The sequence below is a fragment of the Stegastes partitus genome, unplaced genomic scaffold, assembly GCF_000690725.1.
Source record: "Stegastes partitus isolate 25-593 unplaced genomic scaffold, Stegastes_partitus-1.0.2 Scaffold2102, whole genome shotgun sequence".
Taxonomy (NCBI): domain Eukaryota; kingdom Metazoa; phylum Chordata; class Actinopteri; family Pomacentridae; genus Stegastes; species Stegastes partitus.
Genome location: NW_007579833.1, coordinates 6948 through 25300, shown reverse-complemented (window position 1 = coordinate 25300; position 18353 = coordinate 6948). Strand labels below are relative to the sequence as shown.

At 45.4% G+C, this 18353-nt stretch overlaps 1 protein-coding gene across 2 annotated transcripts; it reads right to left on the bottom strand.

The window, feature by feature from the left end:
• Positions 1 to 435: 435 nt before the first annotated feature.
• mpz (myelin protein zero) lies at positions 436 to 17449 on the bottom strand. 2 transcript variants are annotated; one of them, XM_008303947.1, is made up of 6 exons: positions 17208 to 17449; positions 15601 to 15767; positions 11467 to 11680; positions 10539 to 10668; positions 9989 to 10031; positions 436 to 4067 (listed from the first exon to the last, which is right to left on the bottom strand). In XM_008303947.1, exons 1-6 carry the CDS (start codon positions 17251 to 17253, stop codon positions 3981 to 3983), a joined length of 687 nt encoding a protein of 228 aa, XP_008302169.1. In that variant the 5' UTR covers positions 17254 to 17449; the 3' UTR covers positions 436 to 3980. The 2 variants fall into 2 exon arrangements, with proteins under 2 accessions (XP_008302169.1, XP_008302170.1); XM_008303948.1 differs by lacking the exon at positions 436 to 4067 and adding an exon at positions 4251 to 4362 and having other exon boundaries at positions 17208 to 17448.
• Positions 17450 to 18353: the final 904 nt, after the last annotated feature.

The following is an 18353-nucleotide window of genomic DNA, read 5'->3' as shown; positions in this document are numbered from 1 at the left end:
ATCATTACTTTTTGCTAGTTAGGTATCAAAGGGCATGACGAGGCGAAAACCATTTTAGTCCTCGTGTGACACTTCGGAGCAGAAGAGCCTCAAAGTTTAATTCCAAAACTGAATTCCTCTCAGTGTTTAAAAGAAAAAACACCTGGTGGTCATTGTTCTGCATTTAGAACCTCCAGATGACATCCTTTAAGATGTTCTTATTGTGTATGCAAAAGCCTTCAGATGGCTAATAAGGTCAGTGCTATTCTATAATGAGTTTTACTCTCACGCCAGCCCTCAGCATATTCAAATATTTCAAATGGTGGCCATCTCATTTTGGAGGGACTTTCTTCTTTTGAAACATCCATGAAAGTATGTCTTGGCAGAGACGTCCGTGACAGATTTACACAACGCTCAGGACTCGGATCTGGACGAAAAAGAAATAGAAACTGGAAGCATTTTCAGCTGGGTTTACTTTGTCTTCTGTCGACAACAGCTGCGCTTGGGGCTTTTATTTTTATTTACGTTCTCTTTACAACATATTATACAGAGTCATCGAAAGTAGTTAGTGCAGTGGAATTATCACAAGCATTAAAATAAATGTAAAAAAATGTAAGAAGCTCCAGTCATTTCAAATGAAGGAATGTTATCGTGCAACTACGTCTAATACAGTTCATAATACATACAAACAGAACACTTTTAAAAGGCAATGTGTTTTTTTTAATGCTGTTTGTCTTATGTCAGGTGTCTGTGTGGCTTTTTTGTGTGTTTTTTTTAATGAAAAAGAAGAAAACATTCTAACTAATCCATTTGACTGGATAGTTAAACAGCGACTAGTGAAACAGGTCTCCAGTTATAAAGTGTGGATTTTTTTTTTAGCACCTCCATTCCTGTTATGAATTTTAAAGGAACATTCAAGTCTACACTATCCACCCTGCATATCAAGCTCGCAGATCGCAATCCATCTTTGGCTCAGGGTTGGCGGGGAAGGAGCACCTTTAAAAGAAAGCTCTGGGGGAAGAGCAGCTTCTATCTGAAGTGATACATATGGATTTTTGGCTGGGCTTAACATGCCAGATAAGTCTCTTCCTCCAAAGCTTTCTCCCACAGCAAGCGCCTCCCTCGCCCGTTTATTTCTCTCCCCGGCCACGTCGTGCGGAATCTGAGGCTAACTAAACCCTTATCCAATCCCTCATCTTCTCTCTGACACCGCGCAACATCCTCGATTTCCCCCTTCGTCTCGGGATAAAAACACAAACCGAAGAGGCAGCCACACAGCACCGTCCATAACACACAAGGTCAGAAACATAATGGCACATCCCACAGAATACAATTATATTTCTATCCTGCCTTGACGAACATGTTCTCCACGTGTTCTCTTGCGTACACATGTGAAAAGATGTCTCCAAAAAAAACATTATTTGCTTTACTTAGGGTGACGTACTGCTTGTTTTGAACTTTTTTTTTTTTGCTTTATATCAAATCTCATCACTCTGTAACAAGACACACATATACATAAAACATGCATCGGACTTTGCGACCGGAAGAGAGCTAGCTAGATTATAAGTTTCCTTTTGGCGTCTTCAGTGAGGGCTAAAAGGCGGATTTCTGCCCATGTGTTTTCTCTCCCCTGCCAGTGGGAGGCAGAGGAGAGCGTTTTGGCTTTCGAACCAGCAGAAACTAGACAGTGAAGGGCCGGAGAAGGACGGACGGAAGGAACTAAGGCTGGCTGGCAAGGGGACATGCCTCAAGGGGAGGTGGCATTTGAAGGGCAAACGAGAGGGCGTTCGTCGATCATTGGCGAAGACGGAGGAGGGGAGGAGAGAGAGAGAGAGAGATGTCCACCACCGAGTTTGAGAAAAGAGAAGAAGGAGGAAGGACAGAAAAGAGAGAGGAGCATTGAGCTGTAGGCCTGGCAGTCAGATAAGGAGAGGCTTAAAGAGTGGAGTGGATTGTGTATAGGCCTTTTCTGTGGGGGAATAATGCAGTGCAGAGTGACTAGACGGCAGGAAGAGGACGAGATAAAGGGAGACGGAGGGAGCAAAAAACGGGGAAGGAGATGATTCCCCAAGATGGGAGCAAGAGGGAATGAAGAGTGAACAACAGAGGCAGCAAGAGGCGGCAGTGAGAGAGATGTAGGGAGAGATATCTTGTTACCAGCACGCACTAAAATAATTAGCCGAGGAAGAAACGTGCAAGCGGATTAACTGGACCTAAAATAACTCAGAAGCTGCACCTTCTTCCCGGTAAGCTCCCGTTTTATGTGGGACTCCTGAGAGCGTCTGCCATCCCCTCGGAGGGCCGTGACGTCATTCCAGGTTCGTCAGTCGCCGGCCGTCGAGTCAACAGCGAACAGCCTCATGCGCAAACCACCAACCACCGCCCGCCAATACTCGCCCTCCCCTCCCCTCCGCCGCTCACTTCTTCCTCCCATGCTTCCCGTGCTGGCTGAAAAATGTGCAGCTGTTACAGTAAGCCCCGTACTCTTATAGGGGCCAGAAATAGCCCCCTTTAGCCAGGGCAGGGACACGGCGACAACCTCCATTAGCTCAAATGTGAGAGGATTGAATCACCCACGAGCTCGAGGGCTTGAACCTCTATCTGCGCCGGCCGAGAGCAGGAATCATATTTCTCTCCCACCATCACTCTCCTCTCCCTCCCTGTCGTCTCACTTTTTTTTTTTTTTTTTACTCTATCTGAAGTCCAGAGTGCACTCACAGCTCCGCTCGCTGTGTGTGATTGAGTCGTAAACATTACGGGGTTGAAAGATTCAGGGGACTCTAAACACAGAAGGATGTCTGTCGGGTTCCTCTTAAGGAAGTTATGTGCGTAGTTAGGCCTTAAACAGTTTTACAGTTTGCCCAATGAGTGCATACAGGATCTCCGATGAGGCGTTGTAAAAATTATTTGACACTCTTGCCACTGATATAGTAGGGACTATTCTTACAGCCAGTGCTGTCTTGAAAGAGTAGAGATAATGGGAAATAATGGGGGTTGCATCAGGCTGGGCAGAAAAGGAGGGAGCAGACTAGAGGAGTGGAGGCAGTCATGGAGAAGTCAGACCTTTATCTACAGGAGGAAGAAGACAAGGGTAAGGGAAGTGAGAGAGGAAGAGAAACAGGATAGAGCAGTTAGCATATAAATCACTTCTGTAATTTGAATTAACAAGAAAGTCAGGATATGCACAGTGACAGGAGGAAGGCACGGGATAGGAGCAGGGAGGAAAAGGGATGAAGATGAGAGTGAGGAGAGGAAGTTTTGACGCGTCGCCGCTGAGAAAAGCAAATTGGCTTGTCCCCGCAGCTGGGGATTCGCGATGCGTATCGGACGCACTTGGAGAAAGCTTTTTCGGCGGATAGGATCACAATGAAAGGAAACCAGAAAGGCAAAAACCCGGGGAGCGGCTTTTTAGATTTTGTTATCAAACCCAGCCGTCTTAAGGTCTCGCTTCAAATGGCATATCTTATGACCTGACAAAAGTACTCGGGGTGCCGGCTGGTGTAAGAGATTATCACGACATCTTAGATCTGGGCCCATATAGCTGCGTCTACACTCATCAGCCTGTGACAAGAGCAGATATGATTTGACTCATTTATCCTGGGGACTTCAGGTTGCGGTGGGCGTAAAGTAGCTTCGTGGTTTTAACTCTCCCGTCGTCTCCTCGGCAGACTTCCCCAATGCCTCCCCCCTCGGCCCCCCTATTGTTTGAAAGTGAGCTGATTGGCGAGACGGGAGAGGAGGCCGAGCGGTTTGGACCTCCCCGGCCCTCCTCCTCCTCTCTCGCCGCCGGGCCCCTCCTCCCCGTTGCTGCGGGTCAGCTCCAGCTCGATGGTCATCAGAACCCGGCCCTCCTCCCCGCCTCCTCCCCCAACCCTCTCTGTCTTCCTGACTACGGTTTGCTGCTGCTGCTTCTGCTGCTGCTTGGGCTGGGTTCTCGCCACCGCCTGGCGAACGGGCTGGAGCAGCCGGTCGGCGAGCCGGCCCCAGCCCTTCCCCGAATCCTATTTCTTATCCTTGCGTGACTCCTGCTTCTTCTTTTCCGAAGCGGCCGCCTTCACCTTGGAGGGATCGGCGGGAGGCGCGGGGCCCTGTGGGGGAGGAGGGAGAGGGGGTCGGGGGGAGAACAGGGGAGGAGAGTCACTTCAGGAGGAAAGGCAGCAAGAGGAGGGACGGAGATTCGGTGTTAAGAGGTGAGAGGATGAGAGATGGGGTTAACGCAGGATGGGTGGAGCTGTGTGAAGAGGAGAGAAGAACACATTTAGGTGGAGGTGGAGGTGGAGGAGGAGAGGTTGAGACATGCAGAGAGACAAAGAAGGGTGAGGAGGTCGAGAGACAGTCCTTTTAAGGGAGGGGGTAGCAAGTGAGAGGGGGCGGTGTCCAGAGCTGTAAGGGGGTGACAAAACAGGTAACCATGCGTTAGGATGGGACACAGTGGCAGAAAGGCTCCATACACCTGTGACAACTGAGTGACAATTGATCAATAACACACTCAAACACACACACACACACTCAAACCTGTGATTTCAGGCTGGGTTTTAACCGGCGGTGGACTATTTTATGAATTTTACACATACTGGGATGATGTCCAACATCCCTAAATTTGGCACATTCGGAGACAAATTAGCTCTCAGTGTCATTCTTGTCATGACAAAACAAAAGGTCCCCAGTGTGGATGAATGTGAAGGCGAATGAGTGTAAATGTCTAAAATCTAGTTGGAAGTTTACCAAGATAATATTTCAGCTCCTGGAAGAACTGGCTGAAAAATGTTAATAGTCTTTCTGGCTGCATCTCATTATCATCCTGCTAAAGAGGGAAAAACGGTCTGGTTTGTGTTTCCCTAAACCAATCACAACTGCATAGGGCGAAGCTCAGCCCAGGATGCAGCAACTGTGTCCCCTCAAAATAGTTCCATGAAGAACGGAGGTCAGCACTTTTTCTAAAATGGCTAATTTTGCCACAACTAACAGGTCTACCGTAGTCCACAAACACATCTGCTGCCAGGCTGGGTTATACCTGGCAGTGGACTATTTTATGAATTTTACACATACTGGGATGATGTCCAACATCTCTAAATTTGGCAGCGTTTAGAGCTCTTAGCGTCATTCCTGTCATGACAAAAAAAAATCATCTCTGTGGATGAATCTGCAGACAAATGTGTCGGAAATGTGTTGGAAGTTCATTCATCGAGGTAATATTTCAGGTTGTGGTTGAAGCAGTGGAAAAATTAAGCTGAAGTTGTCTCTCTGGCTGCACCTCATTATCATTCTGCGAAAGGAGGAAGACAAAAAAACCCACTTTGGCTTCCTTGTATTTTCCTAAAACAAGTGCAATGGGTGGAGATCAGCCCAGGATGCAGTAACTTTGTTCCCTTAAAATGGTGACATAAGGAAAGGAGGTGAGCACTGCGTTTAAAATGGCTGGAAAAGACCAGCAGCCTGACTTAAAAATCCAAATTCCATTTAAAACATGAAATTTTCAGTACGGTAAATTGCTTGCCTGAAAGGAGGTTGTTGTTCTTTCCTGTAGTGAAGAGGATTTTAATAACAGGAACACGTATATAGCAAAAGGTGAGAAGAACTCCGTGAGAATTGCAGTCTACATCAGACGAACACTTAAGTACCAAACTGCAGTTCCTTGAACGGCCACTTGAGGCTGGCTCCAAAAGTAAGTTCCTTCATATTAAAACAGCCAACTTTGCAGCAGAATTAAACTTGTTTACAGCCTGATACAAGAAATAGTTTTGATTTCAAATGCTAATTTCCCAGTTCATGATAACTGCAGAGAGGTTGAATTTTTATAAAACTCAACCATTCAAACTGTATTAAGGCTAAAAGTTATGCATAATTAAGGATGTTGCTGCTTGGAGTGACAAGTGGGAGTCGATCTTCCACCTCAGCTCCACTCATGCTCTACCTCTTTGCTAATTTGCTAAAAGAAAAAAAAAATCTGATGCTGCCAAGATGGAAAGAGCTGGAGCCACCACACTGAGCTTCAAAACTGCTTTTCAGGAAACCGAAGGGTTTTTTTTTAAAAAATATTGTGTCTGTGGTTAAAAACCATTTTACTGGCTGTATTTCGGTGTGTAGGTAGGACTCGCAGCTCGGTAAAATAAAGTCATTTAAATACTGTTGAAACCGTGGGTATGTGTAGTTACATAAAAAAATAAAATGCGTAACTGCTTTTGAATTATTCAAAACTGGCCTTTTTTCATATTTGAAATCAAGTTACTCTCGCTTCCGAGTTTATTCTTTAACCTCCGATTTCGTGTCACACTAATGATGACACTATTCTTATTCAAATTCTGTTTTGTTTGTCGGGTCTTTCTTTTTTTTTCTTATTTCTTTAAAATGTGTGCATAAATTGTGAAAATGCAATTTATATTAGTATGTGTCTCTTGGAGGCGAGGCTCTTAACTGCAAAATATGCTCAGCCGAATGTGAGACACGTCTTATTTAACCTGCAAATCGTGCATGCCATTTGACTTTCAGGGCAACACTTAGGGGTAAGCACTGCTTTAAGGCACAACATTACATTTAGAGAAGGCAAACTCAGGGACAGAGTGCCAACTGGAAATTAAATATTTGTGAAGTATATAACTGAGCTATTAAATAAATCATTTAAGTGTGCAGGGAACCAAATAAATAAATCTTTAAGAGTGTTTTGCTGTAGCTGTGGTCAGGGACACACCTGCTTGACTGGTTTTTACAATGTTTTTTTTTGTAAAAAAGGTCAACATCAGCCTTAAATATTCATTCAACTTCTACTTATATAATTCAGCCATTCACTCCCACTCATTCTGAACATTGTCTGTGCAATGCCTACCAACATCCCCAAGAAGAAATCTATAAAAACAAAAAGAGGAGGAAAAAGGAAGTGAAGTTGAGGACAACAAATCCACCAGGAAAGACTGGACCAAGTGGAGAGAAGGTCAGAGCAATACTTAACTTTACACTAGCTGCATTCCAGTGCATTAACCTATGAGTTAACCTATTGAAAAGTGCCACAAGTGCGTGATAATGTTCTGGAGGAGCTTAATGAAACTTCACTCATATATAACGGTTTGCATTTTTAATGCTCTTCCACAGCTTGAACCAGAGGCCTGTTGTAGTGTTACGGAGAACAGACGGCGTGAACAGGAGAGCACGCTGGATCTGAGACTGAAATACTTCAGCTATAATACATCAGGTTAGTCAACAGTGGAAAGCACACTCGAGGCTGTTTCTACCCACTGAAGCTTCGACTAATAATACCCCACTGATTGCATTAGAAAAATTTATCATCTTTAATTATGCACTGTGAGAAGGCAGACAGCAATCTGAGGCTGCAGCTAACGCCCCGGCTCGACGGGAAAGCTGTGTGGGCCATCCGCCGTCATTACCTTCGATCATGCTTACGTTCCCTCATACATCATTGCATTGTTTACCATTATGCGTCCCACGACAGAGCTCAAGCTCGTGCTGCAACGGCTTGCAGAGCTCCCACGCTAACGGCGGGCCCCGCTTCGCGAACCAGCCGGCTTAAGCAGAACGCAGAGCCTTACCCTAGTTACAGGGGCTGCACACACTTCAAAAGGAAATGTGGGTACAGTGGCAAAATAAGAGGGACTGGCGGGGAGGCAGATAGGCAGGTAAGTGGCTGCGTCCCCTGCTGCATACTGAAGAGAGAAGGTGACAGGTGAGGAGGGAGATTGAGAGGTAGATGAGGAGTGAGAGGTAGTGATTTTCTGTCCGGAACCAAAGCTGATCAGAGCCCAGAATACCTAAGGAGAGAGAGAGAGAGAGAGGGCTGGGAAGGGAGTAAGAAGATGGGAAGAGGAAAGAGGAGGGGAGTTAGAAATAGATAGATAGATGCTTCTCATGGTCAGCTAGGAAGTCGTGGAGAGGAGGGAGGAGGAGGAGGATGCGACTGAAGAGAGGGATAAAAGGAATCTGAATGAGAGGGAGAGAGGGAGTGGAGTGAAGTCAGGGAGGAGGCGATTGGGGGGGGATGGAAAGAAGAATGGGTGGGTTTGTGAGTGTGTGCGAGCGCCGATCGATACCGAGTGCACTCAATTATCATTCCAGTACAGAGCGTGTGTGTGTATGTGTGTGTGTGTGTGTTTCGACTGCTGCAAGCTCTGGTGTGCGGCTGCAGGGTAGAGTCCTCTTCCACAACTCCACCTAATGGGGAGTAGCACAAACCACAGGGTTCCTTTGTCTCTCCGTCTCGCTCACTCCCTCACCCGCCGCCGCCGCCGCCTTTTGGAGATTTCGCAGTGCAAGCCCAGCAAACAGAAGAGTAACGAAGATGGCGAGGCTGATACGAAATTGTGTTGTGTCAGCAGAGCCTCCTAATAAGGGCTATTTGATCAAACAACCACTTATGAGTGCACTGTAAAAAAAAAAAAAAAAGAATCCCACGGGTCCTTCTCTGTGTGTGTGAGAGGCGCAGCTACAAGAAAAAGGAAGCAGCTCGAAAATAAATAAAAATAAGTGAGTGTGGGCTCAGATGGAATAGCTGTTTTTGCCGTATATTTTTCTTCCAAAGCAGACACTTGCAGGAGAGTAACTGTAAATGACAACGTTGTCAAATATTTCAGTGTCCTTTTGGCGGCGAGTTATTTATTCATATATGCACTGTCACCCGCCGCAGGCACTTGAGAGCAACTGACTGCAGCTCAAGAATAACCTGACAATCACACGACAGTAGAAAGGAAAAGAAGAAGACAGAGCGAGGAAAGAGGGGCTCCGGGGAGACGAGAACGAGTGCACTTGTTTGAGGTATAGGAGGACGCGTTGGCCCTCGCCGCCGCCGCCGCCGCCCTGTAGGTTTACGCCACGGGGGCAAGATGGCGCTGCACCGGAGCCTCGTCCCGAGCTTCCACCTGCAGCTAAAATGACTTGCTGTCACAATAACGCCTTTGATCTCCGGCTTCCGATCGCTTTCAAAAGTGGAGTTTTTGATTGCGGGAAAACACGCCTTGAACCCAAATCCCTTGACTTTCCTTTCTTTTTTTTTTTGTCATTATCGGCATGCGGAGCGTATAGTCGATTACAATACTCCCCCACAACCATCCAGCCCCACAGAGTAATCAAACAGAACTTGCCCTGGTGCCTTGTATTCACTAAAGAATACAAGCCACCATAATGTCTGATTAATCCACCACTTGAGGCTATAACACTCCCATGAGGAATAGAAGGGAAGAAGAAGAAAAAAAAAACCCAAATCCTTGGCGTGCAGCAGCGTAAAAACCACTGATAACAGCCCAGACCATAATAGGCCCAGTGATTTTCATTTGACTCCCAGTGAGCAAAATCAGCAGCTCCCGTCCCTCTCCCCACTGTGAGCAAATCACAGTCCCATTCAATACAGCAACAGTATTAGTGCCGTAACCTGGCCTCGGCCATTTCACAGTCGCTGGTTTGATTTTTGCCCCGTGGCTGTTTACTGGCGCCATGCTGTTCGGCCACCCCAAGGGAGCGGAAGGAGGGGTGAGAGCCACGAGAGGGGGGGAGCAAAGAAGAGGTGGGACGGGATTTAAAGCCCCTCAAAACGCTCAGACGGCACCAGAATTTTAACAGCTTGAACACTGTTATTAGTGTTTGTGGCGCAGAGTTTGAATGACATGTTATTCTGCTGCTGATATGTTGCCGCGAGGAGGAGCAGGCTAAGTGCGAGGGCACCGCTGAAGCTGCTTGGACTGGCATTGGGGGAATGCGATTATGAAACTGTGCCGTTATGCGCTGTCATGTTGGATGTGTGCTATTGTGTGGCTGCGCTGCAACAGAGTGGATGAATATTCCTTCTGACAACACGTTTCCTGAGCTCCAAACACTGAATGCTATTGTAATCTCTCCAAAAGGACATCCTTCCACTATTAGCGCCTTGGATATGACAGCGAAACAATCTGTTGCATTTGATGTTGTCGTGGTGGAGTGTGCGAGGAAAAGAGGAGGAAGAGGAGGAAAGGAGGGGAGACGGGGTCGTGGAGGAAGAAGAAGGAGGAAGAAGGAGGAGGAGGAAACTTGCCTGTCTCTGCTGTGATCCCTCTTTCTTTTTCTTGCCATGTTTGCTGGAGGGGACAAAAGAAAGACAATGTCAGGATGTCGAATCTATCTCTCCCTCCAGTGGTCACAGGGCAGCATTGCCTGGCAGCTATCATAAAGAGAACATCAACTTAATCTACTGGTCCTGTCTCAAATGCAGCCTCCAGGCGCTCAATGCGTTAAGATCTCATAAGATTGGAAAGGTATGAGCAAGACGATGGATCCATCATCTTCGTGATCTGGAGGATTATCCACTCAGAAACCTTCCCCCTACTTTTAATCATCTCGCTTTGGACCTTCGCTGTACTGTTTGTAGATTAAATCTAAATGGGGGGGATCATTATCTGCCTCTTTCCAGCCGACTAACTTCAAATCTACACCTCCAACACCTAACCAAATCAAATCGCGGACACTGCAGCTACGCCAGCTTGGCCACGCAGGTGTCGGTGCCAGGGATGGGCTCCGGCTTCAGCTCCAGTCCCTGGCAGAGACCCGACTGGCAGAGAGTCGCCAACCACGGGCCCGGCACTGACCTGACGCTGAGGCTGAAGACGCGACGCGCCACCAGGAACCTCATCAGGTAGTAGATGACCACAATGAGCACCAGCAGGCCCAGCACCACCCCGATGATGGCTCCTGTGATCACGCCAGCCTGGATGGGCACTGATGGTGGAGGAGAGGGGAAAAAAAAGAGGAATTAGAGCAGGAACAATGCAGAGAATGTGAGCATGAAAACAAGGGAGCAAGTGACAGGTAGAGATTGGGAGAAGGTACAAAGAAAGAGAAACAGTCAAGGTGCTGTCATACGAGGGAGGAAATAGGCGTGAGAGGGAGAGGAAAACAAAGCTGGAAGGAAAGAGAATAAAAGATGAAACTAGAGTAGAAAAAGGAAAGCAAAAGTTAAAATAAAGGTTGAATTAAAGATGAAGGATTCGAGCGCAGTAGAGGTGGAGAGGGAGATGAAGAGACGACGAGATAAGGAAGAAGAAAGGGGAGATCAGGGAAAGAGTCGTGGAGGGAGAAAGTGGGAGACGGCGGAAAAGAAATGGGAGGAGAAGACGACGTGGAGCGGGTGAAACGAAGAGAAAGGGAGGCAGAGATAGCAATCTCAAATGGAGAAAGAGATAAAATTGTAATTGATTTCATTTAACGGGAGGTGCGTGGAATTCTAAATGAGACAGTGTGACGACTTGTCTGAACACAGCGCTCGCTTTAGTCTGATGCACAGCGAAAATTGAGATTAATTTCAGAGTTTGGAATGATTATAACAACAATTGAGAACAGTTGGCTTCCGATGGAGGAAAAAAACTCACCAAAATACGCCATATGGGCTCAGTGGAAAGCTAATGAGCAGACACAGATGTAACACAATGCACGCATTAAGACTTTACGCATTGAGGAATTTCATTTGCAGACGAAAACCCCCCCCGCAGGTGTCAAAGTGCTCCCGTCCCTTCTCACCTTTCTCAAACACCAGCAGGCGGACGCTGGAGGGCCGGCCCACTATGTCAGGGGGGTTCTTGGCGTCGCAGGTGAAGGTGCCGTTGTCGCTGAACTCCAGGTTTTTGAGCAGGATGGAGCCGTCGCGGCGGCCGGGGTTCCCCACAAACTCCAGTCTGTCCCTGAACGGGCCCTTGTTGTCAACGTAGGCAACACCGCCGGTGTAGTGGAAGATCTGTGTGAGAGAAAGAAGCCAAGATGCAACTGTAATGACAGGTTTTTACTCTCATTTTGCATTCAAGGCAAATTTTTACTACCGCTCTGTGTAGCAGCTGAAGCTTCATTCATATGTGAGAATCATGTATGAGACTCAGCTCAAGTGCGTCAACAAGGAGAACTGGGTTAGGTGTTGTTTTTTTTTGGCACTGAGCACTCAGATCTGTCAAGTATCAACATCTGTTTAGATTGCAACCTCACCGACTTGCTCTTTCACCAAAAAATCCAGATTTAAACCATCAATAACATTTTTTTTTGACATTTGTGGACACTGAAGGCAAGCTGCAAACTCTCTTTTACATCACTGAAGAATATCTACTCGTATATGCAGATGTGGTGGAACATCAGCATTCATTTGGAGTTGCAGTTTTAAGACATCCGCCCTATAAAACCCGATTATTTTCATTTATTGAAGAATAAAGCCAAGGTAAAGTGCCAAAAACTGCAGTTCCTTCAATGGCCACTTGAGACTGGCTCCAAGAGTGAGTCAATCCCCAAAGACTGAAATGTTCAAATGCCCAACTTTACAGCAGAAATAAAGATGTTTACAGCCTGAAACAAAAACCGTTTTGGTCTCTATAGCTAATTCCCCTTCTATGAAAATTGTGCAGGGGTTGAAATGTTATATAATTCCTCCATTTAAATTGCATTAAGGCCTAAAGTTATGCACAATGAAAGCTGCAAATAACACATTTTTGGACATTTGTGGGCACTGAATTCAAGCCACAAACACTTTATAGCATCATCGATGAAAATGTGTTGGCACACATAGTTGTGGTGGATCATTAGCATTCATCTGGAGTTGCATTTTTCAGACATCCCCACTATAAAACTATTATTTCCTTTCATTGATTAATAAAGCCAATGCAAAGTGCCAAAAACTGCAGTTCCTTGAATGACCACTTGAGGCTGGCTCCAAAAGTGAGTCAATCCCCGTAGACTGAAATGTTCAAATGCCCAACTTCACAGCAGAAATAAAGATGTTTACAGCCTGATACAAAAACCATTTTGGTCTCCAAAGCTCATTCCCCCTTTGTTAACAACTGTGCAGGGGTTGAAATTTTATATAATTCTTCCATTTAAATTGCATTAAGTCCTAAAGTTATGCACAATTAAGGCTGCCAATAACTAAATTTTGGACATCTGTGGCCACTGGAAGCAATTTGCAAACACTCTATAACATCAGAAAAGAAAATTTGTTTGCACACGCAGTTGTGATGGAACATTAGCATTCATTTGAAGCTGCATTTTTGAGACATCTACGCTATTAAACTCTATTATTTCCTTTTATTGAAGAATAAAGCCAATGCAGAAAAACACCCCCCCTTTTATAACAACTGTACAAAGGAGGACTTTTTTTAAATATATATTTTACCTGTTTTAATTATATAAAGGTGTAAAGCTGTGCATGATCATTTTGAGATTAGTCAGGAGTTAGGAGCAATCAGGCACTGACAAGATGGCAACCGATGGCAGCCCTAAACCCATCATCAAAAACACTTTTCAGAAAACCTGTGGGTGAAGTCACTGAGGGTTTGTTCATCTTTATCTACAGTCTGTTGTCTCCACCAACTCCTGAGGGAAATTTTCTGATATTTTAGCCAAGTTTCTCAAAGTAAAGCTGCACAAAAAAAAGTTTTGGTCTTGCTATCGTATCGAACAAATATCAAAACCAAACCCAGCCCCACTGACATGACTTCTAAAATAATGACAACCAATAAATGTACCATCACCAAGAATTGATTTTTAAACATGGTGTGTATTGATTTGGGGAGAAGCTTGGAGGATGCCCAGGACTCCACAAGCTCAAGGTCAAATTTAGTTTTAATGTGTCAGTGCACATCCATACAGGAGGATTTGAGGCCTGCGATTGCCACAAGCGAGTCATTCCTGAGTTACGGAGGACCTTTCACGTGATGTGAACGTGTCACATATCAAATACGACATTTTAAAAGGACAAATGCGCCGAGAAAACAGATAGACGTATGAAACTGTAAATCTGTCCAGGCAGGGAGAGAAATGAGCGACAGAAGATAAGTGTGGAGGGGAGGAAAGGGAGAAAAAAAAAGAGAAGTGGAATCTAGTTTCAAAGTAAGGGCACTGCGGGAGACAGATGAAGGCGAAGGAGGTGAGGGGAGGACATAATGAGAGAGGAGGGGAGGGACAAAGAAGGCAGGGGCTGGGGAGGAGGAGATTAAGGGAGGTGGACAGAGGGAGGCACAGTCAGGACGGCGAGATAGAGAGATTAGAGAGATGGCAGGATGATAAGGGCAGGGAGAGTGAAATTAAAGAGCAGGAGGCAGGTGAGGCAGCAGTGGGAAGATTAGGAGGGAAACTTTCCTCGACTTAGTGCATGTGTTGGAGTAAACCCAGCACTATTTGTGCACAATGACCTTTTAAATATGCATTTATCTGATAAAGCCAGGATTCCTTTTGGGATGAATCGTGTTCCCTGAGTGTTAGAAATTACTAAAACTGAATGAATTTGTTCATCCTGGAAAAGCATGTTTAAAATACAGGCTGAGATTAAATCTATGCAAAACCAAGTTCAGTAATTGTTTACGTGAGTTTTTAATCGAACCCACTGAACCCCAAAACCTGCCGGCACATTTGAAAGGTGCACTATCTTTAAAACAAACGTGACACCATTTATCACAGAAAGACACTATAAAAACAGTAGGAACTGCTGGATTATGTAGTTTCCCACAGCCCTGCAACTAATCATGTTAAATATTAAGGCTGATATTTAATCAAAATTACTTTATTCAATATGTCTCATTTCAATTTTTGTTAAAAATAAAACAAGTAATTTATTCTAACCAGATTCTGTACAAAACGAAAAATTATGCAGTTCACTGTGCAACTGGAAGCTATGACCGGCTCTGCTGAGACCAACAGTCATGTGGCAAAAATTCAGACAGTTTCCAGCTGAACTGCAGGCTGAGTTTACACCGAGCAGACAGGAGACGGGCGTGAAAACAGAATAAAAATGCAAATAACAAAATATCTATAATATTTATCCTTTTCTTTTTCAGTGCTGGTAACACCTGTAGGCACTTGGAAAAATGTTGTACATGATGATTCCAGATTTTGTTTGTTAAAGAAATGATTTATAGCATTCTAACTGTGTCGTTAAGGCCTCGGCTAACCCCAACCCTACGCCAACAATGAGTGAAAATGTATAAACAGGAGAAGAAGAAAAAAACCAGCTGCACTGGGGTCAGAGGGTTAAAGAACTCCTCTGTCCAGAAATCAAACCACGTGGTCGTCACGACGCCACGCCCTCCTCCCTCTGACTAAATTTTTGTTCCTCCTCGTGCCTGGTAGCGGCGGCGAAAACAAAAAAGTCTTTTAGCGAAAGACGAAACCATTGTTGGTGATTCCAGCTTTCTGTCCTGTTCATATTTTCTTCTTAATTGTTTATTCTTGAATGTTAGAGAAGGTTAAGTTTAAGTGGGAGGACGCAACATAAGAATGTCTTTCAGGCAAATGGAGAGAAAAAAAAAAGTGAAGAGGAGGCTAATCTGCTGCAGCCCCAACTTAGTGATTTACATAAAAAATATCTGGCTCCTATTTGCTGCCAAATGCTGCATTATTTCAACAACGAGCTGCTATCTTTGTCTGTCTGCTGTTTGACTCTGGACAGGGAGTGTACAGAGGGTTTATCTGAGTGCTTTTTTTTTTTTTTTACTGCTGCAGCTGAAAACAACACAGATGAGAAGGATAAGAATGAATCAAAACAGCAACTTTGCAGGCTGAAATACAATGAGTTTGAAGATGTTAGCTCTCTTTTGTAGAGCTTAAATCACAGTCTGAGCTTGGATGTGACTAATGTTTGGATGCTTTTCAGTCTTGTGTGTGTGTGAATTTGGGTATTACAGAGATGCTGTCCCGGGAGCCATCGGGTCTGTACGTCCAGGAGAAGGTGACGTCCTCCGAGGTCCAGCGCCAGGAGAAGAAGGAGCAGGACAGCCGGATGTCGGAGCCCAGGAGGGCATGACGTTCCCAGCCGGTGTAAATCACTATGGCCTGGGACTGCTCAGGCACTGGGAGACACAAATCAGGTGTAAGAGCTCAATGGACAAACAAAAACAGTCTGAGCAACACTGAGTGCATGTTAGTGAGCAAAGGAGCCCATGTGTGCACAGCTGAATAGAAAAATGGACATAAAAACACTCTAATCTGCAAAATGCTGATTTAAAAACACTGGTATCGGCACGAACTAAAGGGCTCCAAACCTTACTGTAATCACAAGACATTCAGAGCTGCTCACGTGAACATTTATCACTTTTCTCCATGAACAGCCACAAAATATAACCCAAATAAAAACACAAAGCATGCCGATAAACTGCACATTTAGTGGTGTCAAATCAGCCATCGATTCTCGTGCACTCAGTAAATATTTGGATTATTACTGCAATATCGGTGCGAGTCTCTAAAAGTCAAAGGGGAGCATCATTTTCTCTATTAATATGGATTACGTTGGCCTAATCATGTGCGCTGTTTATGCTTGAATAATATTTAATGATCGATGTTAATTTGGTTTTGGCTGCAGAATCAATATTTTACTTCCCCCGAAAATGCACTCAGAATCTCAAACAACTACAGAAAGCCCCTCGGGAGCTTCACACCTCCACGGCTGCCACTCGACAGTATCACTCCTGTATTGTTCACTTGCACGTGTGGACGAACCGCCGTGAGTCACATCATCCTCACAGCTGTGAAGCCCCCCCTGAGGAGCTCTCTGCCTTCTTTTTAACACCCCGAGAGTAAAGTTCACATCTTTCACTGAGAGCATCCTTGAGCGATAGCCCAGCCCCCGCAAAAAAAAAAAAAAACTTGTCAATGAAATCATGCCTGACATTTTTAATTAAAATTCTGACAAAAAATCTGCAGCTATCTGACAGGAGGGAGCAGAGAGAGAGAGAGAGAGAGCCATCTACTCTGCTTTGAAGTCATAATATTAGTGCTCTTTAACTTTGCAAGCTTGACGACACCTGTTTTATGAGAGCAGCACAGAAGGACAGTGCTGGGTCATTTACTATAAAAGTAATACATGCACACACACACAAAAAAAGGAGCCACAGGTGCAGTAGTGGCCTTTTAGATGAAATCAATACAGCAAATGCCCTGATGGCAATTAAAATGCTTTAGTTCAGTAGTAATCCAGTGCAGAAGGAGATATTACTGAGCACGACAAGATGAATTTGTTGCCCAAGCTATTAACCCTTTTCTTTGTCGTCATTAGTTTTCAGGTAAGCAATCAGTGAGAAAACAGAAAAAAGAAAAAAAACACTTCTTCCTGTCCTCGTTTAACTTTTAACCTGCACATCAGTGAAAAGATAATTTCTACATCTTCACTTTCAATAAAATAGAACTCAGTGTGGGCTTCCTTTGAGAACTCATCAAAAAAAAGAAAAAAAGAAATTAAAGTTAAAAGAAGATTTATTCTCTCTTCTTCTTCTCTTTTTTTTTTTTTTTTTTACCTATTCCCAGGAGGACAACCGACGCCAGCGCCAAAAACGTCAGCATGGTTTCTGGCTTCTACGGAGCTCCCAAAAGACTGAACGCCGCCGACCTGACAGGAGCCTGTCGAGGAAGAGTCCCGCTGTGGAGGGAGGAGAAAGAAAGAAAGAAAGGAAGAAGAAGAGAGAGTGGAGGGATGCAGCAGGATGCCAGGACGGAGGGGCTTCAAAACAGGACAACAACAGAAAACCCACTGTCCCCTGGTTTATACCCAACCACACCCCTCGCCGAGGCCCGGCCCGGCCCATTCCTCCTCTCCTCCAACCCACCACACACCACCTCCCGTGGTTTCTCTCCCCCCCTTTTGCAAATTAACACTCATTGTGTGTTGAAGTGGAAGGCGAGAAAAAAAAAAAAAAAAGGCACCTGTACAGTAGCTGGTGGATTCATTGTTGGGCAACCCGGGGCGAATTTGCAAACTCTGGTGAATGCAACATGTGGGATTACCCTCGTGGTGCGATGGAGCTGAGAGGAAACGCTAATTAGCACTTAGCATGTAGCGGAGGCAAGGATGTATGATGTAGAATTAGGACCATCTGCAGCAGCTCTGCACATATGTGGATTACCACACGGGGAGCTTGTGTTTACAGTGAGGGGGAGGGTCCTACAGCGAGGTCAGTCCAGTGCTCTCTCCTCCATCGCCTTCGTTCTCCTCTCCTTGCACTTTCAACCGGGCCTGAGGCCAGCGAACAAAGCCCCGACTCTTTGCCCTCCGTCCTCCCTCATCTCCAGATTCCTGCCGTTTGCTGACGTCTAGCACTTTGAGACAATGGGGAGAGAGGGGGACAGGGCCTGACTGGTGTTTGCCCGTCTGTCAATGGCGCTTTCTTCCTCTCCCTTTATCTTTTTCTTTCGCCGGCCTCGGTTCCTCGGACAAAGCTGCGCATTCAAAAAAAGTGCAGGCGCCCACTCCTCGCCGTTCCAGTAACGCAGACGGCGAGCGAGTGGGGAGAGACCTGCTATATATAGATGAGTTGATGCGAGGACAGAACGAGATGCACAAGACTCGAGAGCAGAGCGGGAGAGAAAATGAGAAAATAAGCAGCGGTGTGAATGAGCCGATACGCTGGAGTGGAATTTCTGCAAAAGTCTCATTTCTGGAGGCC